The following is a 22,551-nucleotide window of genomic DNA, read 5'->3' as shown; positions in this document are numbered from 1 at the left end:
AGGGATCACCCTGCCACTTCCCATTAGCGTTAGCAGCACTCTGAATTGCAAAATCTTCAGATGAACGTGCCGAGTCCTGTCATTTTCCCCACAGGCTGTCTAGCAATGATAATCCACTAAAGTATTATTTCATCCAAGTGGCGGTGTCCGAGTCAAATGCCGGCAACAGGCAGGGAAACCCAAACCTGTTGAGGCAGACATCTGCCCAGATGGGAGGAATTGGAGCGACGGCCCTTAAGAGGGCAAGGCGGGGGACATACTTTGCGCCAGCAGAATAAGTCCATGGGCTGCACCCGTGATGGGAGACCAAGACCACGATCATGATGGCTGGAAGTTTGCGGGCTGCGATGCCAATGCTGGCCAAAGCAGGCCCGGGGCTGCGCTGTTTGGAGGAGTGCCTTGTCAGATTAGCCGTGCGGCTACTGTAGTTGATGCTCAACCTGTATGGACAGGCCTGCCAGGCAAAAACTGCTCAGGCAGATGATGCTAGGGAGGACAAAAATTATCCACCGCAAGACTAAGAAGACAGATGACACCCAGCAGGAACAGCAAGCCAAATCTGCAGAATCCACAATGCAGCTGGCTAGCCCGGGGCTACCTGCCTCTTTGAGGAGGAATAGACATCACCTACAAGCTGTCAAATTAGATCACCAGCCTGAAAATGCTGAAAGAGATTTAGTTCCTCCAACAGAGGAGGGAAAGTTTAATAGATGAAAATTTTCCTAAAGGGGCCAAGGTAGTGTGGGAGGGGAAAGGGGAATCCTTCAGATGCAGCAACAATGAAAAATTACTCACCTCCTGCCTGCCTGTACAGTGGGAGATGGGATGCGTGGTGTTCCATGGCAGCTGCGGTGGCTGTGGTCACTACCAGCATGGAAAATAAAGGCCACGCCTGCAGGAATGTGCACAGAGTAGCAACAACTAATGCTTGCTGCAAAATCAATCCCCCTCCCAAATCTGTGGTATCTTTATATATTGCCCTGGAGCTGGGCTCTGAAGTACTATAAATTTAACATTCAAGACATGCAGCAGTAGGGTACAAAGACCCAGTCTCGATCTGAAAGCTTGGAGCAGCAAGAGGTGCATGACGGCATTTCCCCTCACATTTCTTTTGCAATAAAATTCAAGCACAAAAATCCCCGCCCCCCACGTAATACAATTCAATTTTGATAAATCAAAAAAGAAATTAGGATTACCAAGTGAGTAAGCATGTGCTCAGGTGTATTGGTGAATATGAAACCTGGTGTTTCCATCAGGGACAGCAGCAGCATGATCCAATTATAGATGCAAAGAAGAAATACTGCTCCTAGGGGGAAAATATTAAATGTAGCAATCCATTAAGCAGCTGCATCATTGCAATTACACTTTGAAGTTAAAGACTGTGAAACACACCAAAGATTAAAAGAAGTGATAAGATTAAAAACTGAAAGGGGAAAAAAAAAACAAATAGGCCTACTGATCCCTCTTCCTAGCAAAAAAAATCAAAAAAGGTTAGAAAAGTTACATACTAGGTTCTGCATACACATACAATAAGAAAATCAATTCATGGCTATATCAAGCAAATTTACTTGGAGAAAAATCTACTCCCAATTTCAGCATTCATGTAGCAGACAACCCACAAATCACCTGCAGTGATGCAAACAGATTGGAAAGAATATGAACCAGACTTTTGAATAGAAGAGCTTACATTGAATTTCTTGACGATTTTACAGTCCTATTCCTTTATTTCCATCTTTCTCAGCTAGTATCTTTTTACATACTTTGCTCCAAATCAACAGCACTGACAAGCAGATTTTTGATCATCTGTTGTCTTTTAACTGAGAAAAAAGATACCTAAGTTCTACTGCCTCTTCATCTATAATGTTACTTGGGTGCATTTAATGGACAAAAGCACTTCTGAGTCACATTTTCATATGAAATAGTTAATATAAGGGAGTGTCTTATTTGAATTGCAAAGTACATCTATATTACACCTTACTTAGAGCCTCAGTTCCCTGTAGTAACTCAGGATGCACACCCACACTGAAGAGTTTAGATTAGTCTTCCATCAGCTATAACTGAAATTAATGTATGTGTGTGTAAGAGAGAAAGAAACTAATGTTGAAGAATTATTTAATAAAAATACTCTGATGAGCTGTAACATCTACTAGGAAGTTTAAGATGTACCTCACAAAAAACAGGCTCCCTATTTCTAGGCCTATGTGCTTCCAAAGATTCAGACAACAGTACGAAATTCCTGGGAGAAAGGCTACTCAATTTAAAAATATGTTGAAGAGGGTGGGGTAGGCTATAGAAAAGGATTACAAAATAAAAAATATTAGAAATATGTGAAAATATCACCCCTTACAGGCAAACAACTAAGATGTTAGCTAGTAGACTTCACTGGCAAAAGTTACACATAGAATCTCTGGCAATTTAATAGTTGCAAACCTCCCGAAAGCAAGTACTTGCTGTGATTGATTGGACTGTTTTAATTTTAAACTAGAAGTAGTATCTCCTAACATGTTTTCTCTGTATAAAAAATATGATGCCAACCTGGTACGTAAATCAACAGGAACTTGAAAGAAAACATGTTGTACATTTAAGTTATCATAAATAATTTCTGTACAGTTTTGCTGATGAAAAGCCTATACTTTGGTCCATTTGAATGGTCAGAATTTCTTAGTACCCATGTCTAAACTGGAACTATTGTTTTTTTTTTGTTCAGAATAATCTTTCCAAATTTCTTATTTCTACTCACTCTTTTCTAATCCCATATGAAACCTGAATTTTCTTGTAAGTCACTGTTGCTCAGTTATAAGCCTCAGAGCAATAAATACCCCTACAGACTTCAGAAGTCAACATGAACTCTCACTTAAAAATGAAGTTATTACACATACAAAGACAACTAAAAATCATCACCACAGTCCTAAACTATCTGATGCAAAACTCAAACACCTGTTTCAACCTGGCCTGTCTGCAAGCAGTCATCTTGGCATTAAGAGGAAAAAGACAAGTCAAAGTGGTTAAGTGTAAGATTTCACTGAACACTTAAAATTATCATATTTATTTCACTGTTGAATTCTTCAGTTGCTGAAAGGTTGTCATGCAGCACTATCTCACCATATGGCAACAACCTCAAGTCCCAGAGGCACATACTTAAAAGACCATAACACGTCAGGCCCCTTGAATAAATTAGAACAATTATGCAAAATAATAATACTGCAATGATGAGATACATTAACAAATGAAAGCGTTGCTGATCATGAAATGCTGTGAAAATAAATTCCACACATCACTGTGGTCATCATCATGATCAAACTGCTAAGCAACAAAAGTGAAACATCACAGTGCCCTTCAGCAACTGAAGTTTTAAGAAAGGAGAAAGGCGTTGTGAGGGAAGAAAGTCTCTTTTGCTAACGTTCAGTGAAAGTATAATAAAATATTACAGAAAGACAGGTGGAAGTACCGTTAAAGACAGCTGAAGGTTTGCCCATGCACGCCCTTTATGCCATCAATGGTAGTTTGAAAGCTCACGCCACAGTACACTACGTCTGTATAAATTACAAAGTATAATTGTAAAAAATGTACCTCATACACTCTCAGATAGACTCAGCTACATTTGTGTGATTTCTCAGAACTTCTTTTACAGATTTAGTTGTCCTTGATCAGAAGGCATTTGACAGAAAGGGGGAGATAGCAGAAAAATCAATACCATCTGGTTTTCCCAGTTATCTCTCTAAAGGCAAAGTCTCCACTCTTCTTTGCTTTTAACCCTCTATCCCTTTAAGTTTCTCTGTGCAGGAGAGAGAACACTGAAATATGATCAAGTCACCATATGATAATGACCAAATGCCTTTTAGACTGTGAAGAGTTAAATATTACTAATCCAATTCTAAACATTTCATCTTTCTGCTAGGTGAAATTTTTTAATAGTATTTCAGAAGCAAGTAACACTTCTGTTCTACACCAGAGAAAATAAAACTGGCACAAGAGGCTAGGGGATACTGCAGCAGCAGCATGTAGGCAACCTGAGAAATCCCAGTACTTGGAAACAGCAGCTATTTGGGATTAAAAAAAAAGACACTTTGTAGCAACATCTATACAAAACTTGCCTGAAAAGATGACAGTATTGTTTTCAGCAGTATTTAGCTCTGTTTGCAATTCAGTTGTCTCAGCTGTAACACAAGCTGCTGTTCTCACAGAGGACGACTTGCACATACACTTTACGAAACACAAATAATTCTCACTTGGAACAGCATAGATAAAAACAATAAATCTGTAAGATGAATGTGAAACTTCCCTAAACCCTGAACAAAGGCACTGATGATTCACACCCATGCTCCCTTTCTGCAACAGAAAACAGCAGAAAACATTATAGTAGAATGGAGTAGAAGTGTAGGTATTTTTCCAAGTCTTGCCATCACTCGGTCCCACATAATTGAGGGGAAAAGCAAACTCACTTGTATACATAATACTAGGTAGCAAATATTTGAATAAATTGGGAATTAAGAGTGCAAGCACTGACAGCTAACACCTGAAGCTTTCAGGTAGTCAAATGCAAAAAATTTGGATCGTGAAGTCTCTAATGTATGTTTGTACTAAAGCCCACTCCACGATTCTTGAACAGATCTCAAGATTTCAGTGAGGTCTGTGTAAGTACAGAAGGTGAGCTTCTAAATAGCAAGGAACAAGACTACCTAACATGAGACATGGCAGAAGCAGAGATTTAAGCCCCCTGGAAAATGATGAGAAATTTCTGAAATTAAGTATTTTCACTCTAAAAATAACTTGGTGTACCTTTAAACCCTCTATAAAAATTACACATATACAGAAAACACTTATTAGAGCCCAGAATTGTCCTGGTTATGCTTACCCTTACAATTTTCTTGTGTTCATTTGTGTGTCAGGATGTATTTTAATTATCTACCCACCTTTTTTTTTTTTTAAAGGACTTGTAACATTCAAAATGCTCAAACATCTATCCAAGATAGCTTCATATTTATATTTACTTGGTGGGAAGTTCCTAAAGTAGCACACAAGTTAAGACTAAAGAACGTACAAGTGAAGTTGTCTGCTAAACCCTGTTGTAGAAACCAACACAGAAGTCAATTTATCAATTAAAATATAATTTTTTTCTTTCATGTGTTAAAAGAAATGTTAACTGAATTGTGCAGAAGATATTTAACCAATTAAAGTTAGCACTCTTAAATTTGTTAAAAAGGGAGGGACCACATTCTACAGTTAAATGACCTGTCCAAATGTGTGACTCAACAAGAGTGTTGCTGTTTTTAAAACCAACTTTAAACACTGCAAGTGAACTTGACAGACCAGCTCATTATCTTATCTTAAGCTGAAGTTTTTTGGTTGGTTTTGTTGAGGTGGGGTTTGGGTGGGTTTTTTTGGCTGGTTTTTTACAATCTTGAAACTTGCATTCGCGCTTGTGTAAAAAATGAAGTGAAGCACACACAAAATCTTTAAGAACACTAACTTTTCTACTCCCTTTGAAAGAAAATGCTTCTAGAATCAAAACAGTATACCACAAAATGAAGTAGGAAGTGAACTAACTTTTTAAAATCTTCATATTCCTAACTGAATAAAAACTAGAAAGTTTCACAGCCAAATTAAAACTACAGTTTTAAAATAATTTATTCAGTCACATAAATACTTTGTAACATTTGCATGTTCCCTTTTTCACATCCTTGGCACACAATATAGCTCTTAACTTTTACAAAACTAGTGTAAACATCCATGGAAAACAAAATGAAAAGAAAGTGGGACGACATACATAAAAATTCAATAAATAGCAAAAGGAGTGGGTAATTGAAGGAAAATAACCAATTATTTCCTGTAAAGATCACGTCATTACACTTAAGTGTTTAATTAAAGGAACTTTAAAATTTTTTTCAAAATAGTGAATTAAAACTCAATTTCCATCTTTCTACCATTGCTGCATTTAATCAGATACATGATACAATTCTTTAGTTCAAATTCTTGAATGAACAACAGCAATTCAATGCAACTGTATTATCTGAGGCATTACCAGTTTTGGTTCACATACAGAAGGTTACAAAACAATATTTGCTACTAGTGGCTTTGGGCAGTATAACTTCTAAACTCCCAAACCTCCTTCCAACACAACATTAGGATTCTCCTTAATGAGCATTTGTGTATAATCTGTTCTTGATGAAGACGACATTAGACAGATGCTGCCGGACACCTGGGTAATGCTGAATGTGGTTGAACCAACGAGACACGTTAAGGTATTTCTCCTTTTCTTGCACTGTGAGGTCCACCTGCATGGGGAATAAATACAAGGCACCAAGTAAAATCAGGCACTGCATCGCTAGTGTAAAGCAAAATGAAAGTAGATAGTTTTACAAATGATTTAAACTCAAGCTGTTGTAGTCCAGCAGTATTCCATATTAGTTTCACATATTAATATTTAAGCCCCAAACATGTAAGAACTTTTAATTTACTCAAATGAACAGACCTGGAGGTGGAATATACATTTGTATGATAAAGAGGGGAAAAAAGCTTGCTTGAATTTAATGCATCTTTCTATTCCTCGGATCAGCACACAGTATTGAGGCGTGCAGGGAAAGAGTTCCACAACGTGCACAACCCTTTCACGTTAATTTAGAAGACAGACAGTATCGTCTCACAGACAAACTGACTACTTTGTGTTTCCAGGTGTATTGTAAGTACAGGAGTAAGTTTTTTTTCAAGCAATTTGAGACTGGATAGGTAATTGGAAGTTGTTTTATATGACTATTGCCTAATATGGCATAGTTACTAAGAATTAGCATAGTTTAACACTTAACTGTTCAGATGTACTAGCTCACATTATTAAGATAGCAGTGGCATGACAAATTACCACAGTAAAACAAACTGGAAACCTGTCCATGCTTCATAAAAATATTTGAAGTACTATCACCTAGTCCTACAGTTTGAGATCTTGTTGTTCACGAGAGTTCTCAAGTTAAGAGCACAGTTACCTGCTTATTTCAACCTAGATCTAAATAGCTGCAAAATTAGTCAGGAAGAAGTTTCCAACTATCACACACAATCATTGTAACAACACCTTGCCACAGGAATTGTGGCTAATATACATGCAGAACTTCAAGCCTACCTTTAATCAGAGGGCTGGCTCAGATAAAGTCATCTCCAGTTACAGATCCAAACTCTACTTTTAAAAGTCTTTTAAGTTCAGGTCAGCAGCATCCTCAAAGCTTCACTAAAAAGTCTGTAATTCCTTCAGTCTTTCAAGCCAGTTGCAGAAGAACTATTCCCATTTTGTATCACCTGTATTACTATTCTACTATTCCTTGATTAGCAATTTTATCTCTCCTTATGGCTTTGTAATCAAGTTAATCAGTTTAGATAATAATCATTAACAATCCTCACATTAACCTGCTACAACTGAATTACAAATGGGGTAGTCCTCAAAACAGCCTACACACACACAACCTACATCAAGAACAAAATGTGTTCTTCACATTAACTACCCTATTTTATCCCACCAATACTGAAACCAATCAGCGCGGGATTAACCTCACTTCATTTTCAGTTAGCCAAGCTTAACTTAAGTCTTGACAATGCCTGCAGTCAATTAAAAAGGGCACATCTGTAGAGGACAGTTTTAACAGAAAATCGCTACTCACACATGCCTAACATTTTTCCACGTTTAGATTTCTAAAGCTACCCAAGTTTAATCCTCTCCTCAAAAGCTGAACAGATGGCATATTCCTTATGCTTTGTTCTATAAATTCTAGATTTTGTGGATGCTGCAGGTTCATTCCAAATTTGGTCTTGGGCACAGGACAGCTAGAAACAAATCTGTTTCAACAAACTTTAGATCCCAGTGAGAACTATACATACTCACTCAGCTGTACGAGTGAAAAGCTGCTGTTTAAAACCAAGCCTCATGTTAAATTTGACCTTGTGACACACCAGCCTTTCGATTTCAAGCGTTGCCTTTAACATTTGCTACTTCTAGCTGTTCTCTCACACAGCCCAGCACTTGACTTAGAAGATTTAAATGTGTAGCAGGAAAAAGAAAATAAGGAAATATGTTGGAAAATGAACCAATGGAAATATACCAAGGAAGAACTCAAGGAGTTGCAGGAAGGAATTCTAAACTAATGGCACATAGCATTAAAGCTCTATTAACAGGAAGTTAAGAACACAGTGACTGTGGCAACAACCAAAAAGCAGAGATCTTGCAGCTGCTCCTAAACCCAAGTAGCTGCTCTTCCTATAGAACTTACCTGCCTACAAGTGGGGCACTACACATGTATTTCCACAACACATTCTGCAATTTTGAACTGTTATGAACCTCAGTTCAGGCAGTATGAGAAAATCTGCTTTTCTTGCTGCTGGCAAGGAAATGTAAATACTATTCCTACAGCTGTATAGTCTGATAGAAATGCACAGAAAAATCAATTAAAATCAGCCACATTTTTTTCTGATCTAGAAATATAAGTTATTTGAATTAGGTAAGTGGAAGAGAATAACCCTAATAAGTGAGAAAAAAATTGTCCAGAATTTTACAAACAAAAAGTGGAAGCTACTCAAATATAACACCGAGTATTTCACAAATTACCTGAGTTTCTGCAAGTGCTGTATATTCAGGACTAAAATAAAAAGGAAGTACCATTTAAGGGAAGATGCTTTTGATCATCTGCAGTGCATTATAATTAATGGTAGTAGGAAGCTGATGCTTGATATGAAGCTGTAGAACCATTAACAAAGTAACAGAGAATGAAAAGAACAATGTGTGTACTCTAAGGCCATCTAAAATTACTCAAAGTGAAGAAAAGTATTAAAGTATAAGCAGACACTAAAATGCTTACACTTTAAGTTCCTTGAGATTACAATACCTGTTTTCAAAGTCTTTAATCGGTAAGCACTTGGTTATGAAAATGCTGAACCAAACTTTAGGTTTTGAACAGTATTTCCTCCCCATAATTTTACACTGAAAATTTTCAATCTTTACATTTCTCCAATGTAAATCAATGATGTCTGGAAAACTAGTCCTCTTTCATTCTGTTAGCATAGTGAAAAAACATCTGAAGGGCAAAACAGACAGCTACTCTAATAATAAAACTCCTTTTTGTACTCTAGGCACAACAAGCAAGATATTTTTACTTATTTACATAATGTACTCTATCAGTGAAATATATTAAAAAGCACTTTGTGGCATGCTCTACTTTTTACTCAGAACATAACTCTTAGGTTAATTGTTTAGAGATCACTTCCATGGCATTTTTTACAACATTTTGTTAGATGGGTATTTTCTGTTCTTCCTCATTAAATTAGACAATTCCCCCAAGTTAAGAAAGGCTGCTGTTCTGCTATTATAATAATTATTTGCTATTAAAGCAATTATTTTAATAGCAAAGAAGCAGACACTCAATTTGACAGGCTTTTTTTTTTCCATGACACAAAAAAAAAGAAAAAAGTCTTGTTCTTCCACCACAAAGCTCACAAAGGGGAACCAAGGTGGTCATCATATAATGCAACTCTAAGAACTGCTGCAAGGGCTATAAATACACAAGTTTTAATTATATTTGCTTTCCATAGCATTGGGGATGCAGGCATAAACTCTCATTACCACACTCTACATGTGCATGGAAAGTCTAAAAATACATGGCTACATCTGAAGCTCTTCAGTATGAGGAAAGGCTAAGATACTATTCCACTTTTTAACTTTAGCTTTTAAATACAGGAGAAAAAGAAAATACCCAACAGATGGATGGTGTATTTCATGACATACATGTGCTTTCACGTTGTTTTGACTACTTTAACTGCTGTTAAAGGAATAGGTTTAAAAGTAAATCTTTCCTTAAAGTTAAAACTGGGGGTTTTTTTGTAATATAGTTGAAGAACCATTTTTAGCATCATTCTTTAGAAGGAAAGCCTCATCTCAGTACTAAAATAAGCAGCATATCAGTGAATATTAACAAAAATTCATGGTAATCTCTTTATTACGGGAAATATTCATTATGGAAAAAACACCCTACAAAATAAACTACTATTGCAGTCTCATTATAGTTCACTATTAGTAGTTCTGACTCAAGGAGAACAGCTTAGTTTGTTTTGTACTCGACTGTTTTTGATTTGACCCCAAAATTTTGACTGAGGCTTCTTCTTCCATCTGCACATATAAATTTCACCTATAAGTTATTTTCCTGACCTTATTAAAGAAATTTTGAAGTCAGACATATAGATTTGAGACCACTTCTTTGGTTCTGACAACTTTTTGAAGTATAAAAGCAGATCAATCTTCATATTGATTACTTCTCTTAAAATAGAACTGGACTTGTGCTGTTCAAAAATACTTAAGAATAAAGAGACTGGGAATTTCTTTTTTATAATTTTAAATTAAAAAACAGATATGAAAACAAGTTTATTATCACAGGGGTGTGATAATGTTTACTGATTGTCTGAGCTATCCTCAAGCAATGCTTCCAAATTCATGTTTTCTCTGCAATCTGTGCTTTAACCTAGTGGAACTTCATTGTTCGTCATATTTATCCACATATATATTTAAGCAATTGAAGTCTCTTTAAGACAACAATATTTATATTACATACATAGAGACATCAATTACATATGACAAAGTAGATCACATTGACTGAAAAGGCAGTATCAAGCATTACACTTTTGGGTGTTTGTGACCAATATTATGATGCAGAACAACAATGCATACAATTTAGTTCCTGCCTTATTATTATGAGTGTGTATTTCTAATTAATAGACTCAAAATAGATCCTCTCTGTAAAAAGCCTGAAACACTACCTGTGAATCTGACTCTCACTGATTAAAATACTAATTATTTTGCCACAACATGGATTTTTACAGACATTGTACTATTGTACTTAATAATATTACTTATTAAGATAACTAGAACGGACAAGGATAATGAAAGAAAAGCACCCAACTGCAGAATTAAGAGTTGCTGCTGGTCAGTAGACAAACTCAGCTAGTCAGCTCAAATGGACGAGCCTGGAGAGTAAAGAATCAGACTCCAGAACTCTCCCTGGATTATGGGAAGGCAAAATGAAGATGGAAGGAGTGAATGAATACAAAGACACATTATCTGTACTCAGGAACACTAAGAAAGGAAGATGATACCACAAGCGAAGAACTGAGCAAAAGGATTGGTTGGTCTTAAAAACCTTTCCAATGAAACGTGCATCAGAAGGATTTTAAAGTTTTACTACCTGGCTTATTCAGGGTGACTATGATATGTCGGTAATATTTCCAGTATTCTATTGCTAATGTCTGTGTTAGCATCACAGTTAGTTAATCAAAAGTGCAGAGATTAGCCTTAAAGGTCATTATCAGCAACATTTTCAGATCGATTTTCTAGACAACTTGATGGACAGCAAGATCTGTGGGTCTCCCCATGTCTCCCATTTTTACCTCCTTCCTTAAAGGATTACAAGAAACATTTATTGATATTTTGCATAATTTGGCTGAAGCAGTGGTGGATATGACCAACTGCTGCCCTGGACCACATCACATGAAGAGATACAGCAACTCTTCCTGTCTCCCTCATATAGCTTAGGGCAGAGTAGCAGTCCTGGATGTACTCTCTTCTCATTACAGGGAAAATAAAAATAATTTAAAAAAAAATTAAAATCACAGGATTCTACAGTTCAAGATCTTACCTATACAGTTAAGTACTAATATGAATCAATTCTGAAAGCTTCAAAATATACGTAATTCCTAATTAGTAGCTTCTAGATTTTCATATTTATTTAGGATAGTAACCTCGTTACTTGCCCTTTACACCTTTCTGATTCACCAAATTATATTCCGTGAAATCAAACATTTCAGAAACAGATGCTATACTATAAACTTGTCCCAAGCAGTGTCTGGGTGGTTGCAGGCACCCAGGAGCACCAAGTCATTTGTTTTTACCATCTGTTCTATTTCCCAAAGCAATAACTTGTATCTTTTCTTCTTGATTAGGTAGTCTACTCTAGAGCAAACTCTAAATTTAAAAATGCTTGGATTTTCCCCTAAGTTTTTTAAAAAAATCTCATTTGAACTCCTACTCTCTTACAGCATATACAGTCATATTTTTAGAAGGTACTTAAGCATTTTTTCTACATCTGCATATCATATGTGAAAGGTAACCCATTCTGACACTTTAGTCAAAACATCTATCCTACTACTTAGGATATTTTAACAAGGCAAATATGAATTAACAGAATTAATTCTAAGTGACTTACTCTAGCATGTTTTCAAAAACCTTCTGAAATGAAGCTTTCCTTTCCTCTTCTCTGCTTAACCCTCTCTCATTTGAGCTTTTACTCCTGGACAGTCAAGACACAGATACATAAATTCTCTCTCACTTCTGGTAGTATTTCATAACTTGATTCCTCCTCTCCTCTTGCCTCCATTCTGAAATGTAGCATTCTTCCACTCTTCTCCAAGAGCTCTGCTTTTAATTGTATAAAAGTAACCATTCACCCAGTTGACTGAATTCACTTTCTCAGACACATGCGCATCCGTCAGAGGCATCTTCTAATTGTCCTCTCCCCTCTCACTCCCCCCCAGCCCCATGATTTTCTAATGCAAAACTGATGGATTTCATCTTCTCCCAAGAATTTAGTAGACCTTCTCCTGTAAGTCCTTTGGTTTCTTTAGTTGCACCCACTCCAGAGAATGACAATGGCTCATTTACAAACACATTCCAGCACGAAATGCAAATAATTTTTGCTGCTCTATCTTTAATTTAACACTTGGGGTTCAGAACTGAAGGTGCAATGACTTTCGAGCACTTCACGGTAACCTGAGCTGACTACAAGGAATCTCAACATCTTCCCCACTCAGGACAAACTTATTTTTGCAGGGAGGCAGGGGGTGTGTTGTGTGGTTTTTTTTCTGCTCCTAAGCACTAGCTCCCCATGCTATTTCATATTATGTGTCTTTCATCAAGTATTATCATTCAAGTCTTGAAACACAGATGACAATTTGTTATGGCTCAAACTTTTTTATATGCATTCATCCTTCAGGAGCTTAATTTACATGCATCTGTACTCCTCTAATACTAAAAGGTTAGTGCTTTCAGTTCTGACATATCCTTTCAGTTTCATTTATCTATTTCCTCATGTAATTCTGTAAGCAGTCATATTTCAGACTAGAAAAGGTAAGCATCAAACAATCAATCCTTGAAACACAGGGACAGGTATCATCCTTGCTACATTATACAGAGGAAACTAAAGCATTCTGGACATTACAGGTAATACACTTCTTCTGACAGACCCATAGCTAAATATTAAAGTATAAAACAAACAACTTAAAAATGAGTTTTATTTTTCTCTGTTCTGTTCCATAACTGTCATTGATCAATTCAGTAGGTCAACTTCTACAACAATAAAATGCCCTTTAGATAAATAATGATTATGGCAGTTGTACATATAAAAATAAGGCAAGTAATGCTTACCATGATATGATGCAATCCATAGTACATCAAAATGTCTGCTAAGGTAAAAATGTTTCCTGCAAGGTAGACTTTATCTTCAAGGTGCATGTTAAGATCCTACAAAAGAAAAAGTCATTATACTGCTGTAGTATTGACTTTGCGAAACAATACATCAAGGCAATTGTTAAAAATAATAGAAACTTCCTTTGGAGACCGTGCATATGAAATAAACACCAACTTTAAATTATCCCAACTCAGCAAATGAGAAAAACAATAAAAGAAGAAAAAAATTCTAAGAAGTGAGTGACAAGATAAGAAACTAAAATATCACCGTTCTTTGACAGTGCGATTAGGTAAAATTTAAATGCTGGTGTCTAAAAAAAGTGCTTTACATCTAGTCAAATTTTTGTAAATACAGGTGTAATTTATTTTAATCTGACTCCAAAGAAATATTTCCTTTCTTTTCTCTACGTCTTACCTACTTCTCATCCAATTTATGCATCTTTCTGCCCTCTACTTCCCTCTAAAGAAAGAAACATAACCACAAAGAAAATTACCTACTTGACACTGATGCCAGCTTAAGCAAGCTTTAGTTTTAAAGTATTCTTTTCAGAAGTGTACAAAACCAAGTTTCCCAGTTTTTCCTTAGATTTGGAAACTCTCCTTGTTATTTGTGCACTCCTCTTTTTCCCCTCAGACATCTCCTTAAGCCAACCCCCCCCGAAACAGTTAGTTATGCTTAAATGTAACTAACATTTTAAAAAATTTAAATTTTTCAGTCTCAATTACAGCACGCTCCATTTTAAGACAACCTTTTATTAAAAGAAATAAAAAATGTCTAGGGCAAGGAGAAGGGGGTTAATAATTAGTGAACAATTAAAAAAATTATATTTAGCCTTAAGCATGTCGCACTTTTTGTGGTTACATAATTTTACCAATACAGAGATAACCTACAGGACACATACTGAAAAAAAAAAATAAGACTGAAACACAAAACTGAAATAATAAGACTTTTAAGACATCTGACCTTGCATTTGCATTTGACAAGTTTGACTACATTATGCCATCTTACTGTTTCTTTGATAACCTCTTCATGACAGGACTCCTGTACTTCTGTAATATTTAAACATCCTCCTGTCTGCTTTGATTTCTTTTATTAGAGTAAATCAGGGAAAAATATTAACCCCTGCATAGTTAAAATTCTGTAAGGTCAATTGCCCCTGGCTACGTAGCTTCTTTTCTTTAGACTGGTTTACTCCTTTGTTCATGTTAGTTAGCACTCAAATTACTTTAAACATGTAACTACAGTTCTGTGGAATTTCCTACACACAACGCAAAGGTAAATGCAATGTTAAGAAGAAAAAACTTGTAGGAAGAAAAAAAACCCAACAACCTAGAGATCTGTTTACTAGAAAAAAAACCCATAAACTTGTCTGTTCGGACAGAGATCTTTGACCAGCATTTTTCATTTCAACTAACCAGAAATTCCACATGCATTATAATGAAAAGTAACACCACTAGAACTATATGCCAACCTCCCATCCCTGTTCTTCTTAGCCTAGGCTATGGAATTGGGATTTTGTAAAGTAAAAAGTTCATTATCTCCAAAGACACAATTACCACAGTTATTTTCGTGCTCAAAATTTTGGATTTCTGCATCAAAAAATTACAGCATGTTAATTCTGAGTTTTATACTGTATGTGTACAGTCAAAACAGTCATCAGTAAAAAAAAATCCTAAAATTTTAAAGGCAAAGTAAGTCATTACAGCGTGAACAATTATTTATTCTGGTTCATCAAATTTTATGAAGTCAGTTAACTGAGTAAATTAAATTTGAAAAAAATGGTTTAATCTTGTATAAATTAGCATTAGTTTACAATTCTGGTTTAGAACATGTACTTTCCTCCCATCAAATAAAGATAGATATTCCTATTTCATTCTGCAAGTCAAGATAATGCAGAAGCACCACAGCAAGTTTTCTTCCATGTGCATTAGGCACATTTAGTTAATCTTGCCTCATGGGTTATCCTTCCCATGGATGATTACATTACTGGCTAATAGCCAACTGTGCTAAAACTCCTGAAAGTCAAGTTTTCTGAAGTGACCATGGTATTAAAGTGAAACAGCGTTTCTGTCCTGGAGACATTAATGAAAACACGAATACGAAACTGTATTGAATTTCTATTACATGCAGGAAATTCAGGTCTGTTAGCTGTCTTCTGTATCACTGTCTTTCATGTACTGAACACACGAAAGATGGAAGTTGCTTGTAACTGTATAAACTTACTGTTGCAATCCCTCAGAAAATTCTTTCTCAGATTTCAAACAGGTATGTATGGCATAGCTGCAGCATGATGCACTAATATACATCAAACAACTGCAGCAATTCAAATTCCATTTTTAGGTATGAGGGTGAAAAAGCGACGTAAGAACAGACGCTGCATTATTTACGGACTAACTGATAGATTTTCATTTGCTTGTTCTATGGAAAAAAAAAAATCCGATTTACAGTCCATATCTAGCAACAGTTCAACACATCCCATCCACGGCACACTTCTGACTACCCCACATTATTCCTCACTATCTTTTAAGTATGCAATATAATTGCCTGTAATCCATTTAATCCACTAAGGCAACTGAATCGCTTCCAGTCACCGCAAGCTGGAACACCAATCCAGATAAGCAACAGGTGCTTCTTGTGACGACTCAGTAGCTTACAATGGACCTACTCATACTCTGATTTTATTTTGGATATTTTGCCCACAACATCCTGCTGGTGTATGTATTTCCCTTACACACAGAAGCACATCCTTTCAGTCAGCAGGATTGTCAAGGTCATTTATGCCCTAAGTGCCTTTTTATCTATCACACCATGCAAAGACAAAAAGCTGAGTACTCTCAAATGCCCCAGGAAAGCCCCTGACAATGCAGAACCCAAGAAAGGGTTTCTGCAGCCACATCCAAGAAAAACAGAACTGCACTGTTGGTGCATAGCTGTATTTTTAACTCTCATGCAAGAATCTTCTGTTGAACTGGCAAACTATGAGTTACACTTGGTCTGGAAGAACATTATATTCAACATACCAAGTTTCTTGTAAAAAAGAGAAGAAAAATAATCAAGAAATATTGCTCCAATAATCAAAATTCAATCCTTTAACCTGTAAGCACAAAAACATATCCTGGTGCTAAAAGAAGAGGGAGAGAAGTGAACACAGAAAGCTGAAGTTTAAAAGATACCTGCTGGATAAGCTTGCTAAAGCAGGTAGGCATCCCATTTAGAACTCTACCAAAAAAGAGTGTACAAGAACTGTGGATTAATGGCATGGGCAGAGCATGGATTAACCTGCTTTTTTATCTGTGGAAAGAGTAATTTTTTCAAGCAAGCACATTAGATAGGAACTGAAGCTTTCTCATTCAGATTTCTAACTGAACTTCATGCTTACAGCTGGACAGCACAGGAGATTGGGATAAAGCTAGTTGAAGTCATGGAACACTGTTTTGCATAAGACACAAACTAGTACACAAAAATTCTGGGTTATAATTATCATTCAGGGACCAGAGGTATCTACAGTCTTGTGAATTCAAGTACAAGCTCCCAGTTATTTGGCAGATGCTGAATATGCCTGAAGACAGAGGGGGGGTGGGAGGAACATGCTCAAGTTTTACATACCTAAAATTGACAAAGCAGAGACATTAAAACCTCCTGAACAGAATTCACTAACGTCTAAGTAGCCATTTGACAGCACAAGTGTTTCACAAAGGTTCTCAATTCCTTCCCTGAGGAGTAGAAAAACTACTAGTTGTCAAGCATGACGGCTCAGTAATTTTCAGCTTTTTTTTTCCCCCTGTGCAGCTTAATTTACCACTAACCAAACATCAAAGAAACAAGGAAAATACTCTCTTATCCTGTGTAAAGAAGTTAACATAATGCATTGGATATTGTGCTATCACTGCTATTGACATTCATTGTTCCTACATATCTGCTATAGAACAGTCCAGAAGTATTGCTCCCATTTATTCTGTCCAGTACAGAAGCACAGATCAAAATTAGACAAAACTTCACAAGCCCATTTATTGGCCCGTTGTGAACAGTATGGCATTTGCTCTGAATAAATATAAAAAACCTGGCTGAGATGGTCTGTTTCACCATTGTTTCATGCCAAGTAATAGCTTTAGGCAACACATCAGTAAGAACAATTTAAGAACCTATTTTCCTAGGGCAAACAGATCCTTCCTGTTCAAATTAACAGACATTAAACCAGTTATTTACTGACACCTTGTAGAATCACATCACCTCAGTTAAGGGTTAAATGGAGGCAGCCTAAAGTTTATAGCAGAAGTGACTGAACTGTTTTTGGTGCAGCTTATTATAAATTGTGGCTCTAGGCTGCAACTGTCCCAAGACTGCCATTGTGTATTCCAGACACGTTGTAAAACTACAGCCTCAGACTTCCCTCCCTATTTTAGTTTTTCTTTTTTTTTAAATCATACTCCCTTTTGGCACAGTATACTTTAATGGTAGGCTGCCTCTTCTTCTGATTAATCATAGTGGCAAGAGAACAAATTAAAAAAATCCTTAATTGCTATACTATGAAATTATTAGTGCTGGAACAATTCCACAGCAGCCCTGTGTTAAAATAAATTCTGGTTATTCAAGACTTGCTAAGAAAAAAAAAAAACACAGGAAAACTTTAAAATGGTAATATCTATTAAACTATTTAAAGGCAGAGATTCTCCTTCAAGTGACACTGTTTGTTTCTCAGTAAGAAAATTTTGCTTTGCTTGGAAACACTTGATTTATCCACATATTTGTATTTCAGTATATTGTCTTTTCTACATGGCCAGTGTTCCTAAGCCTAAAACTGAAGAGTGATACCAGCTTCAGCATAAAACTGCCATATCTCTGCATCTGGTTTTCATACTCTAATGCAGTTCTGCAAATACTCACATGTATGTGCTGACAATGCAGATATCATCACTGAAGCCACCAGAGCAGATGTACTTTTTTATAAGAATACAGAAAACTTGCTTATGGTTTTTATATGATAGAAGGGCAAGAAAGGTGAATAAAAGTTATCTATTCTCATATGGTCTTCTCACAGCTCAGAAGAAAAAGCATCACAAATTCGTTTAAAAAAATGACAAACTATATGACACTTGTCATAAAGCTAAAGTTAAAACCCAGATTAGTCAATGTCTCCTTCAATCAAGTTCAGAAAATCCCAAAGGGTAGACAGTTTTCACATGATATCTGTAGAGTAACCATGACTGTGATGGTTTTGATAACGTTTACACATAGAAAGTAAAAGCAGAGCTATTACAAAAAGAGAAGCAATGTAAACAAACTTATAATTAACTAATGGAAGATATTTCCCAGATGCTATGAAATGAAGATAACTCAGATTATCTGGGGTGCAAGTGAGAGAAATGGTTCTTGAGGACTTTCACCAAGTTGGTAAAGCAGACATGATATTCCAAGTCCTCGAGATCAAGAGGGCTGTCAGCTTGAAGAGGGCAACAAAGTTTTGCTTTGCATCATTTTAAGATGCAAACCAGAGTCAAAGTAAAGTCAACCAAAGCTATTTCTAAACCCATACTGACTAGTAGGACTGAGCAGTTCAACTTTCCATCTAAAACATACTTTCAAAGTTAGAAAAAATAACCACTTTAAAAACTGATTGAATTTCACTGCTGTTTTATACATGCCTAGTAAACAGTGCCCTTAGAAGTTAACAGTGTAAAGCAAGTTTTCTCTTCAAGTTGTTTCCACAACACTGCAAAAACACTAATTACCAGTCATAAGGAGCAAGAAGATATATAGAGTAAGTTTTACTATCTACTCCTTGCCATCTAGCTGCTCAAATAACAGGGTGACCCTTGAGATTTTCTTTTCTGCTTCCACCTGTTTAACAGGAAGTAAGCGTCAGACCGCAGGAAAAGTTTAATAACAGCAGACCAAGGTCTCCATTCAAAGTACCTTGATGTAAAGGGCAGTTTTGTTGTAGAGGCTCCTTTTCACACACAATTCTGTCCAATAACTCCTTTTGGCATCAATGCCAATTACCACAGCACCAAGTATTGCCTGTATTCCATAACTGCCAAGTCAATAAGAACAGCTCTTAAAACAATCAGAGAAGTGTTACCTTGAAATACAAAGCAAACTTGTTTATAACCAAGGGTTTATGAAGATAATAAGAAACTGGTGTCTTACACAGGCAGCTGAACAATCTCTAAACTACATTGAACAGCCCGCTCTGCTTCATATGTTTTACAGTTTTAACTGTTTTCCCTTCTGTTTCAGCTTACTAAAAGTGAAAAGCAGCAAGCAGAATAAAAGCCAGTACTTAACAATACTGTCAAGCTTTTAGCATTTGCTTACTTTTATTAACTGCACGTTCACACACACATTAACCTTCCACTAACCACCTAACCTTCCACTAACCTTCAACCTAACCACCACTGTAACCTTCTTCTAGGTCTAGTCACTCCAAAACTCAGTGGCAAGGTAATTAAGTATTCCTTACCTTCAGAATTACTCTAGTATCTTCCTTACTTGAGCCTCCATTTACTCGAGTCACTCTGTATTCCAACCACTGCTGAACAACAGCTTTCTCTTCTGCAGTGTTCCCGAGCAGTTGCTCTTTCTTAGCCTGCCTGACAAGGTGGGCAGCAATGGTCATCAACCCTGTCAGCCCGGGGCCATTGTTGGTTTGGAGAACAGGAACCTGGAAGCGGAAACAAGAGCGTAAGACTTAACAACTCATTAAAAAAAACCATCTCTATATGGATAGTTAGTGGTTTTTTACAGCCCCTCAAAAGGATATTTAAGGCAATAAGTCAGAATTTAGAAGCATTCATAGTAAAGGTAGTACCATCAAAACCAAGTGTATGTTTGCTTTTCACTCTCTGGGGTTTATTTTCAGTTCTTACAGAAGAACGCGAACAAAGCAAGACATCTTTAGCTCCAATTAATCAAATTCTGCCAATATTAGCCAGAAATAGTATTGTTTGTTCCAAAACTGGCAGAAATCTTATTAACTGACTTTTAACTCATTCTCAAATTCAGGACTCTTCCTTAAGACTGTAAAGTCAGCAGCATCCAACTTCTCTCTGAGCAAGCAAACTGCAGTGACCACACCTCCTGAAATGCTTATTCATCCCAAATGTCCTGACAGAAGCCAGGAGCTCCCTAGTACTGTGAGGGGACAACACAACACACCTCTAGATTTAACCATGTCTTTGTTAGTGACAGCAGCACATGTCAAACTGTGGGAAAGGAAACCAAACCACTAAGTCAATAAATAAAAGAATGAATTGAAACTCACTGCAACAGACTGAAGTCCATTCAGTTATTTATGACATGGAACAATAGAAACTGATTAAAATGCAACATTTCTTTTCATTTAAAGTATCTGACCACACAGAGGAGTCTATGTTCAGATTTATTTAAACTAAGGTGCAAGTTGATAAAACTACAAAAATAATTTAATGTCTTTGACTACTACTAAGGTTTTTTCTTCCACTGAACATGCAGTCAGAAAAACTACGGACAGATTTAGTTACTCAATTTTTTCAGCCTTATGCTTTACAGTAAATAGCACTAAAATACTCATGAGGTTGCTAAATAATTAAGACAGCTTTTGCAACTTAAGGATATATATATTCAGGACTCTTAATTATAAATAATCAATTAAAAAACCCCAAACTATAAGGCAACTGCACAGCTTTTTTCTCCATCCACCTTCTCTGGGAGGGAGGATCAGATAAAAGGTGTCACAAAATTTGTGACATTCAGCCTCATTATTACATTTTTCATGCCTCAGGTGCCTCTCAAACCATGGAACTTTATGTTTCCATAGAAAACTCAAAAACATCAAGACATCTAGAATCAAAGAATCATCAGGGTTGGAAGAGACCTTCAAGATCATCAAGTCCAGCACTGCCACTGTAACCTCTAAACCACATCACCTGGCACTAGACCCAGATGCCTCTTAAACACCTCTAAGGGTGGTGACTCCACCACCTCCCTGGGCATCCTATTCCAATGCCTGACCACCCTAACAGTTAAATTTTTATTCTAATATCTAATCTGAATCTGTCATGTCTAAGTTTAAGGCCATTTTCTCTGGTCCTCTCACCGCAGGCACGGCAGAAGAGACCGACCCCCCATCTCACTACAACCTCCTTTCAGGCAGAAGTACTTTAAAAGAACAAAATATTTAAGAGCAACAGCTCCTCACCACAGACACGATCCCAACACTAAAGTAGCATCTTTCCCCTCCCTCCTAATTTAACCACGCCTGCACAGACGTAACTCGCACAGGCATCAGGGAAAGGCAGAGAAAAGGAGAACGGTGCAAGAACAGATGTATTTCAAACAGACATCCCTTCCACGATACACGATGCCCTTTCCACGGGCAGAGGGATGAGGTTTCCAGAACCCACAGACTCGCAGACAGCGTGGGCCTACAACATCCATAACATATGGGGGACGATGAAGGAAGTCTGGAGGAAGCATAGGCGAGATCCCGCTCAAAGAGAACACGCAGGCTGGTAACTGGGGGGCCGCAGTCACCGTCGCACGGGTGCTGGGCGGGAATCGCAAGGGAGGGAGAGGGGAAGCGCAGGGGGAAGCAGCCGTCGGGGAAGGAAGGCCAGGGACGCCATCCCGCGCGCGTCGCCGCCGCCCGCTCCCGGCCCCTCCTCGCTCCCTTCACCTTCCGCTCCCCCTGGACGCCGTACTTGTTCCCGGCCGGCAGCCCCAGTAGCCGCTCCAGCAGCTCCAGCTCCACCGCACCCGGCGCCGCCGCTTGCCATCTTGAAGCGCGGTACACGCGGGAGAGGGCAGGAAGGAGGCAACAACCGCCCGCACCATTGGCGGGCGGAGCCGCGCGCTGCGCAAGAAGCGCCACTGCCATTGGCTAGAAAGGCCAAGCCAGCCAATCAGGCGCCGAAGGAGGCTGCGCCTTGCAGCACCTCGGGGGCGGAAGAAGAGCGGTGGGGTCACGGGTAGCGCATGCGCAGCCGGCACATTCACGCGCCCCACTTGTCGGGCAAAGCCCGCGCTCGCCAAGCCACGCCCCCAGGGCGGGGCTTCAGCGAGGGGGCGGAGCCAGCTGTACCTCCACCCC

General features: G+C 37.6%; 1 protein-coding gene across 1 annotated transcript; it reads right to left on the bottom strand.

Moving 5' to 3' along the window:
- Positions 1 to 5,610: 5,610 nt before the first annotated feature.
- EEF1E1 (eukaryotic translation elongation factor 1 epsilon 1) lies at positions 5,611 to 22,338 on the bottom strand. The gene is made up of 4 exons (XM_008934500.3): positions 22,138 to 22,338; positions 19,945 to 20,145; positions 13,442 to 13,537; positions 5,611 to 6,275 (listed from the first exon to the last, which is right to left on the bottom strand). Exons 1-4 carry the CDS (start codon positions 22,336 to 22,338, stop codon positions 6,135 to 6,137), a joined length of 639 nt encoding a protein of 212 aa, XP_008932748.3. The 3' UTR covers positions 5,611 to 6,134.
- Between the last annotated feature and the right edge of the window lie 213 nt (positions 22,339 to 22,551).

The sequence above is a fragment of the Manacus vitellinus genome, unplaced genomic scaffold (genome assembly GCF_001715985.3).
Source record: "Manacus vitellinus isolate BGI_N305 unplaced genomic scaffold, ASM171598v3 scaffold_39_pilon, whole genome shotgun sequence".
In the NCBI taxonomy this organism is placed as follows: domain Eukaryota; kingdom Metazoa; phylum Chordata; class Aves; order Passeriformes; family Pipridae; genus Manacus; species Manacus vitellinus.
The sequence above is the reverse complement of the archived record's forward strand: the minus strand, read 5'-3'. Positions and strand labels throughout refer to the sequence as shown.